Consider the following 25,182-nt stretch of genomic DNA (forward strand, 5'->3'; position numbering starts at 1 on the left):
GAGGAACAGTCCATAATGCACCACTGGCGTAAAATGGCATGGTTTCCCATTACCCATTACACGATTTAACGATCGGAAAGCTATGAAAAACAGCGCGGTGCCATTTTAATTCAGGGGTGTGTTTTATACCATCCTACCCTACCTGCTTCGACCGGACAAGCTGATTTTTTTTCATGTGCAAATATTGCTTTGTTCCCAAACAATGTGAGCACAGGAATCCCCGCACTTTGTCATGTTTACAGATCCATTTCGTATCATCATTTCAATTATTTACTCTTATGGGTTTAAACTTCCTTCTACTCTTTGCATCCATAAGCTGATTTTGCCAATTTCATCATATAGAATATAAAAAAAAGATTCACCATCTTGTCGAGGACCTTACCGCACTGGCGTGCCTCAATCCAGATCATTACTGTTGCAATGAACGCGAAGTTCTGGTATTGGATTTCTCAATCATTTTCATGCAATTAATCAAACGGTCTGCGTTTGATAGGTTTGTGGCAAATCTATCTTCGAATGACATGTTTATTATATTATTTTCGATGCCGCAATGGTTTAGTTTAGGCTGAGCATAAGAGCCCATACAGTTGTCGTTACATAAAAAACGGACCACTATCTCCACGCTTGCTTCACTGAATTACATAATTTACGTGCCGGTTTGTTGTATATAGAAAAATTATATACCAATTTACGATATTTATAACTTGGCCAGCCCTAGCTAATAATACTTCTCCTTGGTTCACTTAACGGCTACAGTTGACTATCATTACAAATGAGATTCGTTGAGATGTGAATTTCCTAACACACATGCATTACTCAGCTATATTTACAGAAAGAAAAAAAAAAATGAGAAAAGCTTGCTGGAAAAGCTCCAACCAGCTCTACAGCTACTGGATCACTGTGGGTGAAGAGGAGGCCTCGGAAGAGGGCTTGGGTTTGCCTCCCCATATTCAAAACGTCTCTTGCACCTGTTTGGTCGTTGTCTTGGGCTCATGCTGCTTGGGCTCGTTCCACTCTTGTACCACAGCAGAGCCGAACAGGACAAAGACCAAGGCCGGAATGATGTAGGCCGCGGCTCCTATCGCAAATACATACTGCCACTCGTCCATCGTGCTCTGGACGGCGGTGAAGTGTGCCACCAGCATGGGAGAGATGAAGCCGCTCGTCGTTCCGACAAAGTTGATCACTCCGTACAGGGTACCGGCAAAGTTGGGGGCGAGGTCCTGTGAGTTTTGTAGATTCGTCATGGTGGAGGCGCCGTTGAAACCCAACGAGAGGGTGATTATGGCGACGCACACGAACGGATCGAACCCGGCGTAGATGAGCCCGATGAGGAACAGGCCGGGAATTATGTGAGCTGCAATTAAAGTAAAATCAGTCAGTTTTGTCGCATTTCGCATGTTCTGCAACCGCAGTGGTTGGCAGTTGAACTAATCATAGATCTAATAGGTTTCGTGTCTATTCCTATTAATACACACGGAGGCCGCAGTACCCGGTCGTATGATCGCTTTGCTTCGGTGGTTGATATTTCTTTCAGCCCACTTGGAGCCTATTTATAGCCTTGCTTTTGTGTGAAAAGTGCTAGATGAGGTGATTTTTTCTTTCTTGGATATTTTGCAACTTACAAATCGCAACAACTTTCGTCACAGCATAAACAGACGAAGGGCAATTAGGGGCTTCCATGTCACAACGATGCAATTAAAAGCACACTGGAAAATGTTCACCCATGGCGTTACTAGGTCGGGTGATTCAAGTGTGTTAGGAGAGCAGCTGGAAGGAGGTGAAACGTTGCAGACTTTTGCACCTTTTGACAATCAGATTGCTGAATTTTAGTTACATGATGTCTATTGAACGTTCACCAAAAAGAAGGAAAAATTTTCATTTAATTCCTAATTGGTCATTGGAACTACCACGCCGAATGACAAATCGATCTGACGCGACCTTCTCTGATTTGCATGAAACTTTGCAGAACGCATTCACGGTGTGTATGGAAAGAAACTTTTGAACAAAAAAATAAGCATCACTGAATCTTTCACCATTTGAAAATATATCTTTTTACCTTTCATTTGACACCTGTTTAAAAATAGTCCACCAAGGATCCCGTTCAACTTTTTTTTGTTATAAATTATTTAAAAAACAAAAAAAATCAATATATAACTATATGAAGTAGCTTATTAACCAACATAATTTATAATTTGATGTGTCTCTATGGAGCATGGAGCAATTTTAGTGAGGTCTAATTGCCTACTGAAGAACCTGGATAAGGCCACATAACATATGTGGAACTTCATGCAAAATAGCTGACTAAAAGTTGACGCCTTTTTTGTGTTGCCTTAGTGGTATAACTGGCATAGTTGGCCATCGATGTGTCAAAACAAAATTAACGTGATATCGACACTCAGCGTTCATAAGGACCAATGTCGAAAACGTAAACAATGACTTCTTTCGTAAATTTCTCGTAGTTCAAAGTCAATCAATTAGGTCTCCATCGGTGTACCCCCATGTTTGTCTTTTTTTCCAGTATGTCGCTTAGTTCTAGATCAAGAGCACATTGCTCTAAAAAACCTTGTGTTCTCAATCCCTACCCTGCCACTCGTTTGTTACAATTTGTTACCCCTAACATCGAGATAGCCGCGAGTAATCAGCCCCCGCTTTACTAACGTTAGTTTTAAGTAATTTTGTAGCCCAAACGATGAATATCGGCTCCGCAAAGCAACGGCAAATGAGCCTGGAAAATAAACGCATTAAAAAAAAAAGTCATTCAATATAAGCCACGAATTCTATCGGATAGGAGGACTCTCGCTCTACACAATCATTGTGATGGTTTACTTGAGTGAGTTTTCACTCTCGAGAAATTCATCGAACAAGTAATCATTTACGTTTACGGAATTGTCCTTTATGAAAGAAAAGCAGATATATCGTTGCATGCTCAGTAAGCATTGCTGTTGACGGCAACTCTGCAACTCTTTACTCCTATGTAAAATCCCATAAGCATCTGACAATGTGTGCTTGAAATCTAGCGGGTTTTGTCTTATCTCTTCATTCCACCATGGTACCAGAAAGCCACCGTCTTCTCAAGGAAAGATTGACAGTATCTTAAGGAAATGTTTACCATGTTTCACGCACAGACTGATGTTACAGAGTGAACTAAAACGCGAATTGTCAATTGTCAAGGTAATGCGCAATGGGGGTAAAGAGGTGAAGCCCAGAGAATTTATCGTCTCTTTTGTTCCTCTGCTGTTTAAATGGTTGACGGAGTTTACTGTTTACCACTCATTTGATAATGCGGCCATTATTTTTTTCGAATAGCTCTACAGGGGGCTTTTCAAAGGATATTTTCACTAGTATTTTCAAGTCGATCAGAAGTCAATAAAGATCGTTGTTAAACAGTAATTTACCTATTTACAGATCCAATATTTCAACATCTCTTCGACCTGGTTGAATTGTATTGGATTGATTATGGATATTATGTTAATTGAATGCACTCCAAATTTCCACAGCCGTATTTTTTCTTATACGAAACCTTATGAAATCAAAGATTGATACAGTTAGTTACAAAATTATTATAAATAAAGTTTGCTATATTATTCTAAACGAAGAACGTAAATGGTTAAGCGAATACTTAGACATGAGTTTACGAGTACTAAGAAGACACATCATTATAAACCAAGTTAGAATTATTTTAATAAAATTGACTACGCCTTGATCCCCTTACTCATTTTACAGCTGGTATAATCAATTTGACAGATTGGTGTCCTTCTATACCACATGAAATCACTGAAATGGGGTCGATTTTTGATGATCGAGTTCCACATATGTTACGTGATAAGGCCCAAGTTGATTGAAGAATCGTCAGGCTCTTATTTTAAAGGGTGTCGCACATCAAATTGCATCACGGAAGAAACGCTGTAGAAAATTACATAGTTGACCGATCCTTTTCAAACTTTCAGACAATAAAATATAACCCATTAGTAAGTTTTTGGCACATTTATTTAATTCAACTTCAATACCATAACCGTACGCTCGCACCTTACGCTTAACTCCACTCATTAGGTTCTGTACAACATCCGGCTGCAGCTTCTTCTGAACGGAAACCCACTTTTTCTTCATGTCTTCCTCGGATTTGACCTCCTTGGGATGCTTCCGTAGTGCCTGCTTCATAATAGCCCAGTATTTTTCGATGGGCCTAAGTTCCGGTGCGTTGGGGGGAAGTGACCCCGTTGGCTTCGTACCAATCCAGGACAACATTTGAATAGTGGCACGAAGCTAGATCCAGCCAGCAGATCGTAAGACCCTCATGTTGCTTCAACAGAGGAAGCAGGCGCTTCTGTAGACACTCCTTGAGGTAGATCTCCCCGTTTACAGTCCCGGTAGTCACGAACGGCGCACTCCGTTTGCCACATGAGCAGATCGCTTGCCAAATCATATATTTCTTGACAAACTTTGAAAGTTTCTGCTTCTTTACTTCCTCCGGAACATCAAACTTGTGCTGGGCGGTGAAGAACAGAAGCCCCGGAAGCTGCCGGAAGTCCGCCTTGACGTAAGTCTCATCATCCATGATGAGACAATGAAGCTTCGTCAGCATCTGGGTGTACAGTTTCCGGGCCCGTGACTTTCCCACCGTATTTTGCTTTTCGACACGATTTTGAGCCTTCTGCACTTTGTACGTATGCAGTACCTCCCGGTCTTTGTTTCTATGAACGAAAGACTTGGACAGATTCAACTTTTTGGCCACATGCCTGACCGAAGCATTGGGATTCCGCTTAAACGCTTTCACGACACGCTTGTGATCCTGATCACTAATAGAACATCCATTCTGACCGCATTTCTCCTTCCGTTCGATGCTCAGAGTTTCGTAGTAATGTTTAATCACTCGACTCACCGTTGACTGCACGATCCTGAGTGGTTTTCCGATGTCCCGATGAGAGAGTTGAGGATTTTCCATGTGCTTCCAACATTTTTTGCAACTGTTGAAAAACTGACAGCGATATAAATACAGTGTAAACAATACACTCTAAACTACTTCTACCCAAATATTCAAGAGAAAATACCCAATGGGTAATTTTCTACAGCGTTTTTTTTTCGTGATGCAATTTAATGTGGGACACCCTTTATTAGCATCGTACTTTTCATCTAGGTTTGGTATAGTGTCGTACATCTACGGAGTGACCACCGACTGGATAATCCCTATCACGTCCATAATGTGGCTTAGTGAGTGTATGAGGGTTTTATGTTTAATTACTCTGTCGCAGCAGCTTTACGGGCTCCCGTATAGGTAAGGTGTGTATGATTCTAGGCTTTACATTAAAATGTTGAGGTTTTGACAGAACTGTGCTGTGGCTACCACAGTATTTTACATTTGATCATCCTTAAACAGTAGTGCCAAGGGACATGAAGTAGTTCGCCTCCTCGTGGTGTGCCCTGGAAACGTTAATTTTTGAACCCAAGGGAGAGATATTGCGGCTAAACGAACTACAGCAGAGTAAGGACGCTGGAGTCCCATCCAGCTCGTCCCAGGAGGTCGATAAGCCCTGCAAAAACCCTCGTTGTGCAAAGGCAGGAGTGACACCGGGTTCTTAGAGTGCTTAGCACACGCAGCTGGTAAGCGGTCACATCTGTCCTGTTTGGCCCTGGACAGTTGGCTGGCTATCACGTCTGCTCTAGAACTCAGGCGAACAACTAACAGCGATCAACAAGAGGAAGGCCCTGCACAACTGCTCACTGTGCAGTAGCGAGTGTCACATCTGACACAACACTTAGTGATGCGCCATAGCGCAACCGGCCCCCTCCCATGACGTAATGCCTTCGGGCGGTTCCGGGGAGGGCAAGGGACTAGAGCACAGGGTAAGGTTTAGTGGGTTGGGAGCGCTACAGCTCCCATCCCCACACCCTGAGTTATCTTCTCAGGTATCTGGGAGCAGATTCCCCCCTGTATATAAAAAAAAACCCAGTAGTGCCAAGGGACATGAAGTAGTTCACCTCCTCGTAGTGTGCCCTGGAAACGTTAATTTTCGAACCCAAGGGAGAGATATTGCGGCTAAACGAACTACAGCAGAGTAAGGACGCTGAAGCCCCTTCCAGCTCGTCCCAGGAGGTCGATAAGCCCTGCAAAAACCCTCGTTGTGCAAAGGCAGGAGTGACACCGGGTTCTTAGAGTGTAGACGACTCTGACCAAGTCGCAGCACACGCAGCTGGTACGCAGTCACGTCTGTCCTGACCCGCCGTGGACAGCTGGATTGCTGCCACGTCTGCTCTAGAACTCAGGCGAACTATTAACGGCGGACAATAAGAGGAAGGCCCTGCACAGCTGCTCACTGTGCAGTAGCGAGTGTCACGTCTGTGAAACACCACTAGTGTGATAGCGCAACCGGCCCCCTCCCATGAGGTAATGCTTTCGGGTGGTTCCGGGGAGGGCAAGGGCCAAGAGCACAGGGTAAGGTTTAGTGGGTCGGGAGCGCTACTTCTCCCATCCCCACACCATGAGTTTTCTTTTCAGGTGTCTGGGAGCAGATTCCCCCTTGTATAAAAAAAACACAGTAGTGCCAAAAGCATGCTGTGGTGAGTTCAAAACTTGGCCATCTTAAATGGATCGATTATGAATTATTTTAAGAAAAATTTCAGCAACAGCGGTCCCACAATGTCTCCGTCTAAGCGTATAGCCCGTTTGAGAAGTGGCACGCACCGTTTGTAACCCAACTAACATTTTCTGCTTTGTAAGCCAACTTTTGCAGCGTTGCGCTGTAGAGTAGCTGAAAAAAGGCTGCAGATACAGCTACAAGCAGAAGCTAGCAACATTGTTTTGTAGAGCGTTTACTCAACTTTTTCACAACCATTATTCAATTTACCAATCTCACTGAATAACAACAGCCAATAAACGCTAAGCTCACTTTTATACACATTCTAATCAACTTTCAACTTGTAGCTGCAAAACAAAGCTAATAAAGTGAATATATTACTCATTTGATCATAGGCGTAGCCAGATAGGGGCAGGGGGGGGGGGGGGCGACTGCCCCCCCCCCCTAAACTCGGCAACACAAAGGCTTTCGAGGAAATGGCGTTCGGTGAAATGGCATTCGGCCAAATTTTCCATGGTAATTTTTTTTTTCGCCCCTCTCTAGCTCGAAACCTGGCTACGCCCTTGCATTTGATGGCTTCTACACAACCAACCACTCTTGCTGAATAACATAAACATCAAAAGTGTTTTTTCAACAACTAAACAACCTGTACTCAGCTAATCAACTGCGCTACTTTGGACGCATTTTTACAGTCAGCTAGGTTTATTTTTAGACGTGTGCAGTTTTACAGCTTTTACTCTGCTCCTTTACAAAGGTGAAGTAACTAGTCGAGAAAAGTGAGTCATGTACACTATTATAAAGCCTCTACTCAGCGATTTTGTTGTAGAAGGGCATGTTGATTTTTTTTTTACATCAGTTCAAAGTGTTGGCGTAGCACAGTTGTTAGTGTCAAGGATTGCCAATGCGGTCGCCTCGAGTTCGATTCCAGATTTCCGGTGCAGGGTAAATAATTTGGTGGTGTTGCTTGTAACTAATTTGGATTAATTTGATTTACAGCAAAATATAAACTCAATATATTCCGTCATTAAAAAATATCGTAGACAATATTTAACTCGGCTTCAATACAAAGCTGTGTAGTGATTATTGGATAACCGAGAAAAGATTGAATATGCGCCTTTCAAGTCCACACACAACTAAACAGCAGGATAACAGCTGTATAGAAGCGTTAATGGATAGGCAATAATAGCTTGTCCCAACCGTCCCAACAACCATAAGTAGCTGACTAAGTTTGCTAGAGGTTGAATAAAGGTTTCCTCATATCGTATAACATTTGAATACAGCTTGAGGCTGTATAAATGAAATGAGTAAAGCGTTTACTTTGCGAAAATTGTTAGTTGGAAAGTTATGACTACTAACACAGAACAGAAGGGGAAGTGCAAACAAATCGGTGAATCAAAAAGTGGTTCGTTTTTCTGCTCAACAAGCGAAGTGATGTGGTAGCGTTCCACACTGGCTTTCTAAATATGTGCACTGACACTATCGTAGCATGCTGCCTATCTTAACTGCAGACAGAAGATGCATTTTACCGCTAGGTGCGCTAGTGTTCGCAAATGACAAGTGGAGCCACTTTCTGATCCGAAGTTCCTCTCCTGTTACTAAAAAACCTGCACGAAGCCCATTCGCTCGGTCCGTCTGCACTCGTTCAACGCATAGTTCGGTTACGTTCGCAACACGAGAGCCAAACAGAGGGTGTGCAATAGACTGACCCACATTTATGTGGGGTAAATTTTTTATCATTTTTTTTTCGTGGTGCCAATCGCTAGATTTGTGAAATTAGGTGAGAAAACCACTCTCTGAAAATTTCAGCTCATTAGGATGTAATACGAGCTGGCGCTTTAGATTTAAAATTTATATGGGGATATTTATTGAAATGTATGGAGAAATAATATTACTTCACTCTTTCGTGCATAGGGTTTTAAATCTAATTTCCGTCCTACTAAGCACAACCCGCACTTTACCTCTCTGTTCTGAACGAGTTTAAACAAAAAAAAATAAAATATTTCTGTCAAAGATGACTTCTAAATTTATTCATCTTTCCATGCGTACCGTTGGATTTGATAAAGAGTCACAAATTGTTGAGATATTGTTTAAAATCTAATACTGCTTCTTGATTCTAAATTCGTTCTACGAGTTTCAATTCCGTCCAAACGCATTGAAACGCCATTAGATTTTCTTCGACCTACGGATGATGGTAGAAAAAGGGGATTCGCTAGGAGCGCTTCTTTTCTTTTAAGAACAATGAGCGTTAATATTCATACAATGCGCTCTAACAGGGTTTATGTTGTAGCTAATGAACCAACGCATCGGAACAAACCTATTATTGATTTGTGCACGGTGAAATCATTGATATTATTGATCTTTTCTGATCGATAGAACTGAAATGGGCGATTACGACGAAGTAGTGCTCTACCCTATAACTGATTCAGCAAACGCGATTCAGCTTAGAATTTCAGCACACTATAAGGAACAACTTTGCTCAAGGGAGCGTCACGATTTAAGTTAGTATTAGGAAGATATTAATTAATTATGTGCATTCTGCTCGTATATTGCAACAAAATACAGGCAGCTAATGCAACGTATCAACTAGATTACTACTAAAAATAAAAGTTCATATTTTCCCCATACCAACATCCAGGCTCGTGTCTTTGGTGCAATAACCACTCTCTGAATGTTTCAACTCTTTTTGACGTTACACGCGCTGGTGCTTTTGGTTTAATGCCCATGTAGGAGATTTGGTTTAAATTTTCATATACAATATGCTCATATACATTCAAAAACGAATACCTCAATAAAACTAACTGGATTCATGATGCAATCTTCAGCAAAGTTGTTACTCATTGATTGAAGTACAAGTTTTGAAAATGTGAATCAAGTCCATAATAAGGAAACTTTTTTATAATCAATAGAGTGTTAGAGTATCATTTCTTCATGTATTTTTTAAAAATTCCCCATACACAATTCATACTAAAAGCACCAGCTCGCGTTACATCCGAATGTGCTGAAATTTTCAGAGAGTAGTTTTCTCACCTAATGGCACAAATCTAGGGGTTGGCCCGTGGAAAATTAGAACCTTTATTTTTGTGGGCCAGTCTAGTGTGCAACTGTCATCTTTCGGTTCGGCTTATAGGTGCTGAACATAGTATGGACCCAAGAGTATGAACGCGTTCAAGGACATCACTGCCCAAAGTACATTTTTTTATTAGCTATAGTCCACTAGCGTGCACAGGAATCTTGTGAAGGAGGGGCAATTGTTTTTTCTATGGTGCATTTAATCTGGGGATGGGGAGTACTCCAAAGTGCATGGGAGATAGTGAGGTCCACCCACCACTGTTTCCCTACTGTTCAATTTAGATAATTTTATTTATTTTTTACTCCGGTGGTGGTTCATCTTCTTCAATGGAAACTGCTTTCAGACAGCCAATGGAATTGGCAATTTAATCCCATCGACAATGTCGATGATGATCAGTTCGTCAAATGGTTGCAATAGTAGGGCTTTAACTGAAATGATACATTTGCTGCAATGTTGTTGCCTTGGTGGTTGGATTCAGCTCACGTCACTTCAGATGGTGGAGATAGCACCTACAAACCGACATGAATGACCAATAAGAATCACATTCTCTGTTCGGATTTCTTCAGATTATTCTTTGGAATCACCGTTAGCTAACAGCTTATAGCAAACGGTGATTCCAAAGAATAATTCCTGAAGAAATCCGAACAAAAATCAAAAAATTTAGTTTCCAATCTGTCTCTCTCTTGCAAATGGATCTCGCTTTACTTTAGTGCAGATCGACAGATCGATTCCTGTAAACTAATCGTGTATCTTCACACTTTATATCTTAGGTTAGGTAGCCTAAAGCTGACTGATCGACCGGTACTTGTACTATAATTACTCTAACTAATTTTCAATAAATTAAGATTTTATTTCATCGTTATACTATTTAGAGGAATTACAATGTTTTAATAAAACCACGCTACCACGTTCGGTGAATAATAATTGTTTTTTGTTTGTTTTGATTACGGTCTTACGTATGCGCTTTCTTGTTCATGCTGCTCCGAGTTGCCAGTATTGCTCCACTTCGACTTTGATCCTGCTGCTTCAACAAGAACTGAACCTTCTTCTCGAACGACATTTCCTTCTCACACTTCAATTTGTCGCCTTCAGCGATGACCTTCTTCACGTCTTGAAACTGCTCGTGCATCTTCTTACGCTCACTAGCGAACTTGGCTTCTTCTTCCAGCTGTCTCTGCAGCATCTCCCGTTCCTCCTTCAGTTGTTGCTGTTTCAACTTCCTATCTGGCAGCAGCTTCTTTTCGAGGAACTCCTTCTCCTTCTGCCTCCGCTTTTCCAGAAGAACACGCCCAAGTAACATTTCCAGTTTTATAGAGGTTTTATAGCATTCTAAAAGTCTAAATCATGGTCTACATGACCTTCATAAAACCAAAATTGTTACTTGGGCGTTCTATCTCGAGGTGCTTTTCTCGCAGAATCATCTCACCCTCCAAAGCCTTCTCCTTTGCGCGCTGTTCTTCCTCCATCTGGCGTATTGCATCGTTCAGACCCATGGTCGAGTCTGAAATAGATGTTCCACCTTCGCTTTTGGACGTCGAGCTCCCTTTCTAGCTTCCGGTATTTTTCGGTGCTTTCGGTACCTGGAGTTCTTTGCTGCACTTGTCACAGCTCCAATCTGCGTCCTTTATAACGTCCGTCACTCCGACGCAGGAGAAATGGGCTCACAATTGGCAAGTATCGCACTGTACCATGTCGCTTATTTGGTTTGACTTACTGCATTTCATGCAATCTCCCACGGTCGAGTCCATCCTTTAAAGTAGTAGTAAATTCTTTGATTTTTGTTCGGATTTCTTCAGGAATTATTCTTTGGAATCACCATTTGCTAATAGCTGTTAGCAAACGGTGATTCCAAAGAATAAATCCGAACATTCTCCTTTCGCATACACACTGCGTCGACAAGTACAAGCTTCAAACAGTGCTCATAGCAGTGAACAAAAAGTATATTGCTCTTGATCAATCCAATCTTGATCAGTGGTGTTGAGTACTTGACACTGATGAAGTCTGCAAGTAGTAGACAAAATATGCGTATCTGTCAAAAGAAAATAAACCGACACACTCAAAGCTCTTCATAAAAGTATATTGCTATTTTCGTCCTTGCACTTGGCTTGTACTCCAGCAGTGCTGCCAGCCATTGGGCTATCGGTACTCTCTTCAAATTTTCCTCAAAATCCTTTTAGAATTTCACTCAAAATTTAATTTTCTCGTATTCTGTTCTGAATTATGTTGGAACTATCTGCAGGATTCGCTAGAAATTATTTGCAGAGTTTTCTTGGAATACTCCCCAGAAATCCCTTGGAACTGAACGCAGATTTTTTTAGAACTCTCCTAAGAGCTCTTTTGATATTCTTCTCAGAAGTCCAATTGAATTATGCTTAGATCTCTTCATGATTTTTTCTCAGAACACCTTGGAAGTCAAATTTCTTTAGAGTTTCAGAGTTTTTTTTCCCGGATTGAGCTAGAAAGTATCCTCGGAATTCGCTTGAAATTTTGTTCCCTTTGAAATTTCACTCAAAATTTGATTTTCTCGGTATTCTTTTCGAAATTATTTTGGAACTATCCGCAGGATGCACTAGAAATTATCCGTAGAATTTTTTTGGGATTCTTCTCAGAAATATTTTGGAACTGTCCTAAGAATTCAATATCTTTGAGGTTCTTCTCGGAATATTTTATAACATTTTTTTTCTCAGAACATTGGGAACTGAAATTCTCCTTAAGTTTCAGAAGAATTTCCTCTGTATTCTCCAGAAATTCTTCCCAGGATTAGCTTAAAATTATCCTCGGAATTCCCTTGAAATTTTCTTTGGAATTTCATTCAAAATTTGATTCTCTCTGTATTCTTTTCGAAATTATCTTGGAACTATCTGCAAGATTCACTAGAAATTATTCGCAGAATTTTCATGAAATTATCCCCAGAAATCTTTTCTTTAGGAACTGTCTTCAGAATTCAATACCCTCTACGTTCTACTCGGGAATCAAGTTTAATTTGTCCGTCCATTCACCAAAACGTTGTAGTTTTTCTACCAGAAATGTTTAATAAATCTTGCCCCTCCATTCACCAAAACTGTACAATTTTTAGATCAGGAATTTTTAATTCAGCTTGCCCCTCCATGCAGCAGAATGTTGCAAATCATACACCAGAAATTTTCAATACAAACTTGCCCCCAGAAAATTTTAAACCAGAAAATTTGAATTGACCAGAACGATGTAAATTTTCCACCTTTGATGTTCAATTAAAATTGCTTCTCCAATCTTCTGATTGGTGCCGATTTCCTTTTTCCATTTCCACCAGACATTTTCAAATAAAGCTTGCCCCTATTTTCATATTTTTCATCATCAATTTTCAGTAAAGCAGCATCCCTTCAATCATCAGAATGGTGCAAATTTTACACCAGAAATTATTATTAAAATTTGTTTCTCTATTCAGCAATTAACACCAAAAATTTTCAAAAAGGTTGCCCTTCCGTTCACCAGAACAGTGCAGATTTTCCACCAGAAATTTTAAATTTAGCTTAATTTTAAGTAAAGCTTGTGCCTTCATTTACCAGACTAGTGCAAATTTTCCACCAGAAATTTTCTGTTCATTTCATTTATCAAAGCGATGCAAATTTCGCACCAGAAATTTTCAATAGAGCATGCTCCTCCATTCACCAGAATGGTGCACCAAACATTGTCAGTGAAGTTTGTTTCACCATGCACCTTTGTGGTGCAATTTTCAGGCTTTGCCTCTTCATGCAGAATGGGGCAAATTTTCCACCATAAATTTTCAATGAAGCTTGCATTCATCAGAACGATGCAAATTATGCACCAGAAAAAAATAATAAACCTTGCTTTTATATTCACCACAGTGTTGCGAACTTTCCACCATAAATTTTCAGTTAAATCTGCATCTTCAAATTTTTAGCGCGATTCAATTTTAGAACCAGAGTTATTCATTTTGTTAAGTCCCTCCTTGATGACATTGTTACACCAGAAATATTCAATAAAAAGCTTTTTCTTCGATTTACCACAACGAAGGTGAATTTTTTTAATCTCAAATTTACGCTTTTCTTTCAACGCTCCATGAACAACCTAGAAAAAAAAAATTGCACCAGAATTTTTTTGTATTCACCAATGTGGTGCAATTTTTTGGCCAAAAAATTTCATTGAAGTTTGTCTCTTCATGCACCTTAGTGGTGAAATTTTCAAGCACCATCTCAAAGGAATTGTCGCAATAAAAGGGTTTCAATTTTAACTTCAAATCAAGTTATCAATAAATCTAGATATTTTTTATCATAACTTCGAAAATGTGGAAATAAAAATCTTATAAAAATATTGCCCCACCCTGTGCACGCCAGTGAGTCTTGAACAAGTTTTAGCTTAACACTGATGTTTATGTAGAATTTTTTAAATTTTATATTCTTGTCTATCGTTAAGATGTTCGATTAAGTTGAAATCAGATGTGAGATACTGTTCAGTGTAAAGATATTCACCACATTGTATTCGATCTTGAGCCATACACCAATAGGGAGGCTAAAGAGATTACTCCTGTTCAGCGAATCCAAACACATAAAGCAACCAACGATACGGACAAAACTCTTGCTACACACGAGACGTAATTCAGCTTTGACGTAAATCATGGAACGTAAACAAAAATGGCATGTAAAATTAAGAGTCCTGAAACTGAAACATAGACAACTCGACGAAAAGTGCGTTTGATTGAATTGATTTTCCCGTCCTTTTTAACTGATTCTTATGTCAAAAGGGCCGCTTGTATGTGTCGGTCTCAGGGCACTGAAATTTACATTTTTTTCTAGTGTGCACGACTACCACGACAAACTCTCACTGCAACACAGCTCGATCGGAGTGGTAGAAGGATAATGATATATTGCTTGCCTGCTTTGATGCAATATACACGGATGAGGACATAGCATGATCTGAATCGAAAAAAGATATAACAAAAAAAATCTCATTAACACACGTGTATCATCTTCGGCTTTGCTTCGTGAAGCAGCTTGCCAACAATTTGATCTTTTCCTTCTACCGCCCTGAGTGAGTTGTGTTGCACGGTCTGCTTGTCATGAAAAGGAATGAAGAAGATTATATCATTATTCGGTTCGTTGATCGCTTGTCATTTTGTCATTGGAGATATTTTTGCTTCCTTGCTCCTGTTGTTGTATTAGTTGTTCTTTTCAGTTAACAGATTATTCCAAAATCTATTCTAAAAATTTGGCGACGATGATGGGATCCGAATCCACGCTTGCAAAATACTTGATATCTGAATAACTGCTTAAAGGTGCTTTTTAAATTTATTTATTTGATAAATTTTCCAAATTACTCCCATTTATTGACCGATTTTGTATGACATTGCGAATATATAGGGGAAATGACTATAATGATGGCTTATGGATCTAAGATTGGGCTCATCGCTAAAAATCTACTATTTATCAATTTTATCTAGATGAACGCGTCATTGGGTACCAATGCATATTTTTGGTAGCTATTGAAAATTTAGTCGATTGCTGAATTTATGTATGGGACCAAATTAGGGGCATTCAGGCTGATATTACATCCATTTCCCCTACACAGCAAAACATAAATTTTAATATTACATCAAAGAGGATGGACTTCAATCATGTAGAAAATCTCATGTAATTTTTATGGACACAAAAATAAACAAATGCAGCAAGAGCAGCGTAATTTCAGTTCATGCACTGTATTAATGATAATTTTGTCCTTTTTGGCACGTAATATTACACCATATTTTCGACACGATTGTAGTGCATCTACTTTGATGTGATATTAAAATTAATTTTTTGTTGTGTAAATTAAAGGAAATCCGCAAAAATATGACTATCCTTTCTCCACAAAATCATGAATAGCTTTATAACGACCAACAATAGACGTATACTTTTTCTGCCAAAGTTATTCAGAATATAACAGTTTGAAAAAGTAGTGTAAATTTATGTTACTATGATGCACATAAACGGACCGTCATATGTCATTCAAGTTTACATTATAGATCGCGTCAATTTATGAGATATTCCATCTCTTCCATGTTTGTAATCAACATTTCCTGCAAGTTGCTAGTTGAAAGATTACATGCAGGAACGTTTGCATGCATCGGTGTTTACGTCACCAGTAAAATTCAGAAAAAAATATGTACATGAGCTGTATTAAATTGATGCTAGGTCTTATTTTGATACCCACTTTTGATGACGATGATGACCTAAAAAATCGCGATTTACGAGAATTAAAAAAAAAAGACGTTATGAACAATTGGAGTATCTAGCAGATTGTGACAAATTTTCCTCATAGGAATGTGTATGTAATCTTTTTTCAGCAATGACTATGAAAAATCGATTTTATTCAAAAATCTCGTCGGTGCCACCTCTCACTCACGCTTTTCAGAGTTGCCGCTATAGAAAACTTTTTTGGTAACAGCCTTAGCTCTCATTTGGTAGGGTAGCCCCCAAGATTGCAGACAAAGTGAAAAAAGCAATGGAACTTTCCATGAGATATAGTTATTCTCGCCTACATCACATTCGGCATTCGAGTTCGTCGCTTCGTGAACATTCGAATCTTTTCAAGTTCATACTGGACATCGGCACCGAGCACGCATCTGAACCGGCTGCTGGTCGAGGGATTCCCCATCTCCTTTCACCGTCTCAAAACTAGCAAAACCAGCAGTTTGGAGTACAGGAATCCTCCGAATAGCGCGGTGGTTGGTGCCATGGAAATAGCGGTCCCGGCTATCCTCTAACCAGTTGAGCTAATTTTCTGTTGATGATGGTTGATACTGATCACATTCCAAAATCTCAGCTGAGCTCAGCTCAATTGGTTTCAGCACAGCCGAGAATTGTCGCGGTCAAAACCAAAATCACATATACGCTATAAATAAAGTTACAACAATATTTGGCATGGCAACCACACCACTCACAACCCACTTGAGCACAGAGTCAATTCATCTATAAATATACACCGATCACTCAGAGACTGGGAGATCTTCTCTTCTGACCACGGTCAACGAGCTGCCGTTGCTGTTTTCTACATCGACCAGTCCCATGGTGAGGGCAGTAGAGGCGATTCGCTCTTATATCTATCGGCGTTTTGCTCTTTCTGCATTCGCGTCTCATTTGCCAATCCATTGCTGCTGCTTCCACTCGGTACCTACCTACTAGGCTAGAGAAGGTAACATTGGAAAGGGAGGTGGGGGACCCCAACACGGGGTCCCAGGGTGGTCGGATGTTTTTGCAGTTTTGTTTTGGCTACGATGATTTGCTTTTTAGCCCAGATACAAGCGTGCTCCGACCCGGTAATATTCCACTGCGAACGGTATTTCTTTCACGCTTTGGTTTTCTTTTTGCTTAGCAATTGTCGTTTGTTTGCATTCCGGCCATTCCTTGCTTCTCTCAGCTGAGGCAGCTGGCAGTAAAAAAAATGATTGCGAAATGAGCGCACTGGGGAGAGGGGTTTCGCTGTACACCTTTCGCAAAAAATGAGATTGTTTATCACGTGATCATTATCAAATCAAGTTCCGATGATTTGACTCATTGACACTATGAATGATTTGAAGGAAGGAAAGTTTAAGACAAGTTCAACCACCTTTATATCCCTAATAATAGAAAATACCATTCCCGAACGATGACCTATTGGAACTATTCCACAAATGGTTTGGATGATACCCTTAACACGATGTTAAGCAACATAACCATACAAGTTCTATTAGGGCCGTCGTCATGCGGTGGGATCTAGCTGGGAGGATCTTGCGAATTGCGAATGAATACTCACAGAACAGACAGAATGATTTGCGAATTGTGGTAACAGTGAAGAACGATTTCTTTCTCAGGTAATCGCCGATGCTTCCAAATCCAAATGCAGCCAGGGCTCGGGCAAGGTACGGAAGAGCTGCGAGGAAACCAGCTTTGGCCAGTTTGAATCCAAGAACCTGTTAATAATGATGGTTAATTCCCTCTTGCGTCATAGCCTAATAGCGTTTCGATAATACATACCTCACTCATAAACTTGGGCGCTGCCGTCAGGAGGAAGTACAGTCCCCAGAGATTGCCAAAGTGTAGCACCAGGAGGGAAAGGAATGGTACCGACGTCATCATTTTCCTCATCGGCGGAAGCAGATTCTGCTTGGAGATGGTATCACCGAGGGACTTTTCGATGTAGTCCTGCTCTTCCTTTCCGATGCGTGGATGTTTGGCAGGGGAATCGGCTACTATTATCAGCCAAAAGGCACCGACGATGGCGCTTATCACGGCCGGGATGTAGAAGGCGAAGGACCATCCGAGAGTTTCGATCAACACTCCAACCAGGGGCCATGTGACGACGGTTCCGAAGGTGCCTCCCATCAAGGCGGAAATGAATTTGCCTTTCTCGTCCGGTGGGGCCCAATGGGAAACGAGATTGTGCAGAGCCGGGTAGAGGACGCCCTGTGGAAGCGGGATTTTAATATCAGTATGATTATGTAACGCTGTCGGTGGTTAGTATGGCCAATCAATGTGGTTGTGAGACTATGTACGTTCAATGATGGAACATTTCCCCTGTTCGTCGTGGAAGTATTCATTTTTTCAACTTCAGATTAAGATTGGTTGATCAAGGTGTATGAATATGATATTTCGGCATCGTAGGCATTCGATCAAATAATAATTTCCCAAATTTTATCAGGTTTACTTTCCAGTCTGCTTCATCGCAACAAGATGCCTAATAGTCATATCAATGTGTAGACAGAATCGTAGATTTAACCACACGTAGTTCAATCTTCTGACTTATGAACGACGAATTATTTTTGTTTCGTACGCCAAATGACGAATCGATCTGACTCGACCTTCTCCAATTTGAGCTCAAATGTGATTGATTGACCATAATAAACAATCATGCATAGTTTTATACAAATTGGAGAAGGTCGGGACAGAAATGTTTTTTAAAAAATTTGGCCTGGACATCAATAACTTTTCAAGAAGTTTCTACTACTTCTTTCTTATAATTTGTTCTACTTCTTTCAAGAAGTTTTTTTTTTCATGAAATTTCTTTATGGAAGCTCCTTCTAGAAACTTCTTCTACTTCTTTCTGGAAGCTTCTAATAGAAGCTTCTTTATGGAAGCTTATTCTTCTTTCAAGAAGCTTCGTTCTAGAAGCTTCATTCGAAGCGCTACTTTTTAGATTCTTCTAGAATCATCTTTCTAAATGCTTCTCAAAGGAACTTCTTATAGAAGCTTCATTCTGGAAGCTTATTTTTAAAGTTTATTCTAGTGGCTTCTTTCTTCTAGATGCTTCGTTCTGGATGCTCCTTCTAGAAGCTTCTTTCTGGAATTTTCTTCTACTTCTTTCTGGATGCTCTTTTAGAAGAGTCTTCTAGAAACTTCTTGCTGGAAATTTCTTCTTCTTCTTTCTCAAATTTTCTTCTACGTCTCTCTGGAAGTTTCTTCTACTTCTTTCTGGATGTTTAGTCTACTTTTTCTGGAAGCTCCTTCTAGACGATTCTTTCTGGAAGCGTCTTTTAGAAACTTATTGAAGAGCTTTGAGTGTGTTGGTTGATTTCCTTATAATTCCGTTATAATTGCTTATCTTTTGACAGATACGCGTATTTCGTCTACTAGTTGCAGACTTCATCAGTGTCAAGTACTCAAAACTACTTGTTGCCACGTACTTGGCACTGATGAAGCCTGCAAGTAGTAGACGAAATACGCGTATCTGTCAAAAGATAAGCTTAGAGAAGAGCTCAAAAGATAAGCTTAGTTCTGGAAGCTTATTTTTGAAATATGTTCTAGCAGCTTCTTTCTGGATGCTCCTTCTTGAAGTTTCCATATGGATGCTCCTTCTAGATGCTTCTTTCGAGACGGTTTTTTTAAAAGGGTCTTCATGAAACTTCTTTCTGGAACTTTCTTCTACTTTTTCTACAATTTTCGCCTCCTTCTTTCTGGAAGCACCTTCTAGAAGTTTCTTTCTGGATGTTTCTTCTAAAAACTTACAAGTTCCTTCTACTTCTTTCTGGAAGCTCTTTTAGAAGAGTCTTCTGGAAACTTCTTTTTTGAAATTCATCTTTATGAAAGTTCCTTCTACGTCTGGAAGTCTCTTCTATTTCATTATGGAAGTGTAGTTCACTTATTTCTGGAAGCTCCTTCTAGAAGTATCTTTCTGGAAGCTTCTTCTTGAAATTTATTTCTGGAAGCTTCTTTTACTTCTTTCTGGAGGCCCCTTACACAACCTTGATATACAAACTTCTTTCTGGATGGAAGCTTATTCTTATTTTTAGAAGGTTCGTTCAGGAAGCTTATGTTTGTTCTGGTACCTTCTTTCTTCTAGAAGATTCTTCTAGAACCCTATTTCTGGAAGCTTTGTTCTGGACGCTTCTAGAAAATCTTCTAGAAGCTTCATGACTTTACGCTTATTTTAGAAGTTTCTTCGAAAAGCTTCTCTCTAGTAGCTTCCCTAGCAGCACACTTGTCACTGAAAAGTCGTGATAACTTGTTTGCAACTTATTCCAGTAAAGGGCGAACACGAAATTATTGCGACACCGAAAATGTCATGCCAATTTTCTTATAATGTTAAGAATCAAACCAAAATTTTAGGGTAGTTTTATACATATATTTACTTCAAAAATCAAAAGAAAAGTTAATCGATGGAGCCTTGAGTGTAAAATTGAACGCATTTTCGCTTGATGCCCTCCATCAAAGTCTTTACAGTGTCATCCGGTACCAGTTTCTCAGTTTTTTTTTCCATTTTCTTAACATGTCCTTCTCGTCTTTGACTGTCTTTTTGCTCTTCCGAAGTTCCCGCTTCATTATTGCCCAGTACTGCTCCACCGGGTGCAGCTCCGGACAGTTTGGCGGATTCATGTCCTTTGGAACAAAATGGACAGAATTGGCCTCATGCCACTCCAGGACACTTTTAGAATAGTGGCATGATGCCAAATCTGGCCAAAATAGCGGAGCTTCGTCGTGCTGCTGCAAGAACGGCAAAAGGCGCTTCTCGAGGCACTCAGATTTGTAGATCTCGCCATTTACTGTGCCCTTTGTCACGAAAGGCTCACTCCTCAGTCCGCAAGAGCAGATGGCCTGCCAAATGAGATATTTGGAGGCGAACTTCGACATTTTCTTCTTCTTAAATTTGTCGTCCACATCGAACTTGCTCTTGCCGGTGAAAAACTCCAACCCCGGAATTTGCTTAAAATCAGCTTTTATATACGTTTCGTCGTCAATCACACAGCAGCCATATTTTGTCAGCATCTTCTCGTAGAGCTTCCGTGCCCGAGTTTTAGTCGTCGATTGTTGCCGCTCATCGCGGTTTGGGAAGTTCTGTACCTTGTATGTATGTAGTCCAGCTCTCTTCTTTGCATTCTGGACGTAGCTCTGCGACATGCCGATCTTTTTAGCCAAATCACGGCTTGAGACGTTGGGATTTGCTTTAATTATCCGCTTCACCTTTCCCTCCGTCTTTTTGTTCTCCGGTCCCGGTTTTCTTCCAGCTCCTTTGCCGTGGTCCAACGTCAACCGCTCCTGGAACCGCTTCAACACTCTGGAGACGGTTGAATGGTGAATGTTCAACATTTTTCCCAACTGCCGGTGCGACAGGTCAGGAAATTCCAGGTGTTTGGAAAGAATTTGTTCTCTCAACTCGCGTTGGTTCACCTCCATTTTCGTTGAATCGAAAAACACGACTTCGAGTTTGACAGCATGTACACAATACACATCAATGAGAAAGTGTGCAAAATTTGGTTGATTTTTACCCAATGGTAAAAAAGTTATGCCCTGTTGAATGTGTCGCAATAATTTCGTGTTCGCCCTTTAAGGATGTCACAGCGATTCACCTTAATTTACACAAAGTGTTGTTCACTGTAACGGAAGTCCAAGGTAATATTATTTTTTTTTTTTAATATTTTGAATAATATTATCTGCCAAAGGCTATTCAAAATGATGAATAGAACATAATAACGGTGGGGGGTGGGGGAAGCTTCAGAAAAGTCTACTATCGTCTACAAAAGGGGAGCGAGGGGTTAAAAAGTATCAAATTTTGGTCTACGTGGATTATGAACGGCCCAATCTCCACCGTCGGCGCTAAACGGGGCTTCATGCCTATTGCCGCAACCCAACGATGCCCACTGTTAGGCTTCCATGCGTAGTTTATGAACTGCCCCTTATTGAGTATTTAATTGACATGACCCCTTGACCTTCAGTATAAAAAAAACACCGGTTTCAGTGTTACATCAGGTCTTCAATGAAGATTTATTCCGACGTATACGGCGTCTTGAATGCACGGCACGTATTGGTTACAGTTTTGTTTATACCGACCGATCAAAATGCCGTGTTTCCATTCAACCGGTAAATCATTTTCGCACATAAACCAATGCCGGGTTTGTCCCCTCGTTCAACCGGCACTGCACTTGCTGAGCTTCAAGCTGTTTCAGACATGAGCGTGCACGCATGGACCGAAGTGGGCATTGTTGCAAAATGAAAAAAATCAACTACACGCTAAGATCAGTTTATCCACATTCCTCAAAAAGATTGGGCGTAGACCGGACAAACTCAGAATTGTGGGTAAATTTCTTGGCCCAAATATGGGTAAATGCGATCCATATATGAGTTAGTGTTATGCAAATTTGACCAACATTCTGAGCTGCTCGGGTCTAGCCCAATCTGGGTAAACCAAACCTATATTTGGGTTTTCCGTTCTTAACGTGTAGCGCTAGTTAACTCTTTCATGCTGCTGAAAATCCCACTCCGCTTCGCGCTTGCACGTTCACGTCGGGATTGACCTTTAAAGTTTCTTTCGACGAGTTTTACTTTCACTGCTTCTTTCTACCCCGACGGAGGCACCGCTCATGGGCGCCTAGCAACAGCGATCGTTCGTGCTTGGCGCCATGCACGGTGTCACTCCAAATACATATTGATGCATGATGATGACTTACCCCGCAGATTCCCAGCGCCGCCCGATTGGCAACGATGAACCACAGTCCGTAGGATGCCGCCAGAGGAGTCAGAGCCGTCAGAAAGGCGCTCACAGCGTGCGTGAAGCCGACTAAATTCCGCGGTCCGAATCGTTCGGCGAGGATTCCAGCCGGCAGCGACGTCAGCAGATAGCCGTAGAAGTAGGAACCCAGTATCAGGCTTTGATCGTGCGAGGACCAGTTGTAGCGGGGGCCGTACTGGTTTTCAGGTCGTTTGAAAGAAAGATGGTATTAGGATTTGAAGCCATTAGGCAAATGTTATGTAGGTCGTGCATCAGCTGATGATGGTATTTGAGGACTTACATTCATAACTGCGTCTGCGGGTGCAGCAAAAGAGGTACCGTTCGAGGTGGTCGCGTTCGACAGGCGGGCAATGGGTCGTGCCAAGTTCGCAGTTGGCTGGATCATCGCTAGCAGGTTGACCGACATGTTGACCCGCAACATGTAGCTCACGAAGCAGGACATGAACAGCATAATGGCGATGTTGAAGCGGGTGGGGATGTGATCTGTAATTTGACCGAAAAGAGAGTAGTGAGATTGCATACCTTTCAAGTTTATTCATTGAAAAGAGAAAAGTTGTTTTAGTTGACAACCTTTTCAGGTTGATCGAAGAACGCATCAACGGTGCGTTGCAGTTCATTTTCATCATCTAAAGCTGGATCGTTTCGGCTCTCAGGAAATCAAGAGCCACATGTGAAAAGGGCATACAAGCTTTTTGTAAACAAACCTTTGTAGGCCCTTTTCTCGCCAAACGAGGGTCGCCCACGCAAACCAGCAATATCATCGGGAAGGGGAAAGTGTCCCCTATCCGGTGATGTTAAAGGTTTGCGTTGGTGTCATATGGGTGGCGAGAAAAGGGCATAAGAAGGTTTGTTTACAAAAAGCTTGTATGCCCTTTTCACATGTTGTTCTGGAAATGTCGACTGCTCGGTTTTTGACGTACTGATCGTGGGAACAACGACAAATCCTATTCTTGCCTCAGCGAGGTAATGAACTGGTTGAAGGTCGCTGTTGGCATCCACAAAGATATAGAATCCCCGAACAGTCCCATCCTCCGAGCGAGTTTCTAATTTCGCGGAATGTCCTTCGTTGTATCCGTATCGATAGTTTCCATTTGTGCCCATCACAAGATACTGGTTACCCTCCATCTGACGTAAAATGGGCGGTGATGCATCTATAATTTTTAATAGCATCGTCAGAATGACATACATTTTGGCACTAAAATACGTCATTTCTTGAATTGATTTCAACTGGTGTGATTAATCCACCGCTTGTGATCGTTTTATATATCGCTTCGGGAACGATGCGGATGCTGATTAGTGCAGGCTGACAAAGGCCGCTGCCGTGGCAATTGGAAGTGATGCACCGTTATCGGCCGTTATAGCTTGCTCTATACAGACAGTGACATCAAAACATGGTATATGCACGGCTAAGTATGAACTCAATTAAATTGACGAAACCGGTTCAGGGTGATGCAATCAAAACATTATTTTGGAAGGTGCTTGTCCTCTACGGTAATCAAAACGTGATTTGTTTAGTAGGAACACGTGCACCTTCCAATTTTATAACTTTATATGGCAATTAGAGCTTTCGAGCCGTATAGATGGTTCCTGCAGTACTATCGCAACATCAGGGATGGCGAAATATTTCGTCCTTCACATTGTTTTTATGATTTAAACATTGAATGAACGTTACGTTGCTTGTTTTATTTATTTTTATTTCATGCAAAGGTAGAGCATAAGGTGGTTCAAAAATACTGAAATCTCGTTTGCAATAGATCAGTAATGATTATTAGCATTTGTAGCAAATTTTGGGAAAATGAGAGATTTATTAGATATCCTTTTGATGTTTTAATTTTGAAAAAAGCCGGTGTTTTGAATTTTTAATTATGCCTAGTCTTGGATCTCGTAAATTTCTTCAAGTCTACGAGTTTTGAGAATTGATCCGCATGTGAGATCTTTGATTTCTTTGCATGTACAAGACCCTGAAAGTGGATTCAAGTCCCAGAATCTTCAATAATTGTGACAGTTCTGGATTTTTAATTTTGAAAATATTGCCGTGGATATCACACTTCATACTATTATACATATATGGGAACTGACATCCGATTGATGACCTTGACAAATGGCCAAAAAATAATCTCTTACAAATTTATGGTGCAGTCGGCGCCACCGGGATGTTGTGAGGCATAACATCTCTGATTGCCGTTGGTCACCGGTTCATGAGTTGATGGGTCGATAGGTAGGGTCTAGGTGTGGGAGCTGCCTTCCTGGCGTCGGTATCATTGGTGCTCAGCACGGAAAACAAGATCGACCCGAAAAGGACCGTTTTGTCGTGATGGTTGAGTAATGCTGAGCTATTAGGGTGTTAAACACAGATGAGGCTGGTGAGCTGTACGTTGTTTGGAATAAGGGTGACGCGCTTGACATAGATGGCCCACAGAGACGCACGAAGAGCTACTGATTTCGATCAATAGCGGTGCGGTTTCTTCCTCCTTCTATGGATGCTCATGTGGGCTGCAGCTCGCTGCTTGCAGGCAGCCTTTCGTTGTGTACTGGAGAACAATGTTCAACGCCAAACGCTGAAAGCACTGCTGCTGCTGCTGC

The 25,182-nt window shown here is 40.9% G+C and overlaps 1 protein-coding gene across 1 annotated transcript in view; it reads right to left on the reverse strand.

The window, feature by feature from the left end:
- Positions 1 to 536: 536 nt before the first annotated feature.
- The window catches only part of LOC135711705 (sialin-like), a 55,977-nt gene continuing 31,331 nt past the window's right edge, over positions 537 to 25,182 (reverse strand). Inside the window, exons 2-6 of the mRNA XM_065234659.1 lie at positions 22,880 to 23,082; positions 22,538 to 22,774; positions 17,634 to 18,062; positions 17,413 to 17,569; positions 537 to 1,357 (exon numbers count right to left, since the gene is read on the reverse strand). Coding sequence (XP_065090731.1) covers positions 951 to 1,357; positions 17,413 to 17,569; positions 17,634 to 18,062; positions 22,538 to 22,774; positions 22,880 to 23,082 — 1,433 coding nt within the window. The 3' untranslated portion in view covers positions 537 to 950. The remainder of the gene's footprint in view (positions 1,358 to 17,412; positions 17,570 to 17,633; positions 18,063 to 22,537; positions 22,775 to 22,879; positions 23,083 to 25,182) is intronic.

Source organism: Ochlerotatus camptorhynchus, unplaced genomic scaffold (genome assembly GCF_037179485.1).
Source record: "Ochlerotatus camptorhynchus isolate MF236.1 unplaced genomic scaffold, CSIRO-AGI_Acam_v1.1 ptg000434l, whole genome shotgun sequence".
NCBI classification, from domain to species: Eukaryota; Metazoa; Arthropoda; class Insecta; order Diptera; family Culicidae; genus Ochlerotatus; species Ochlerotatus camptorhynchus.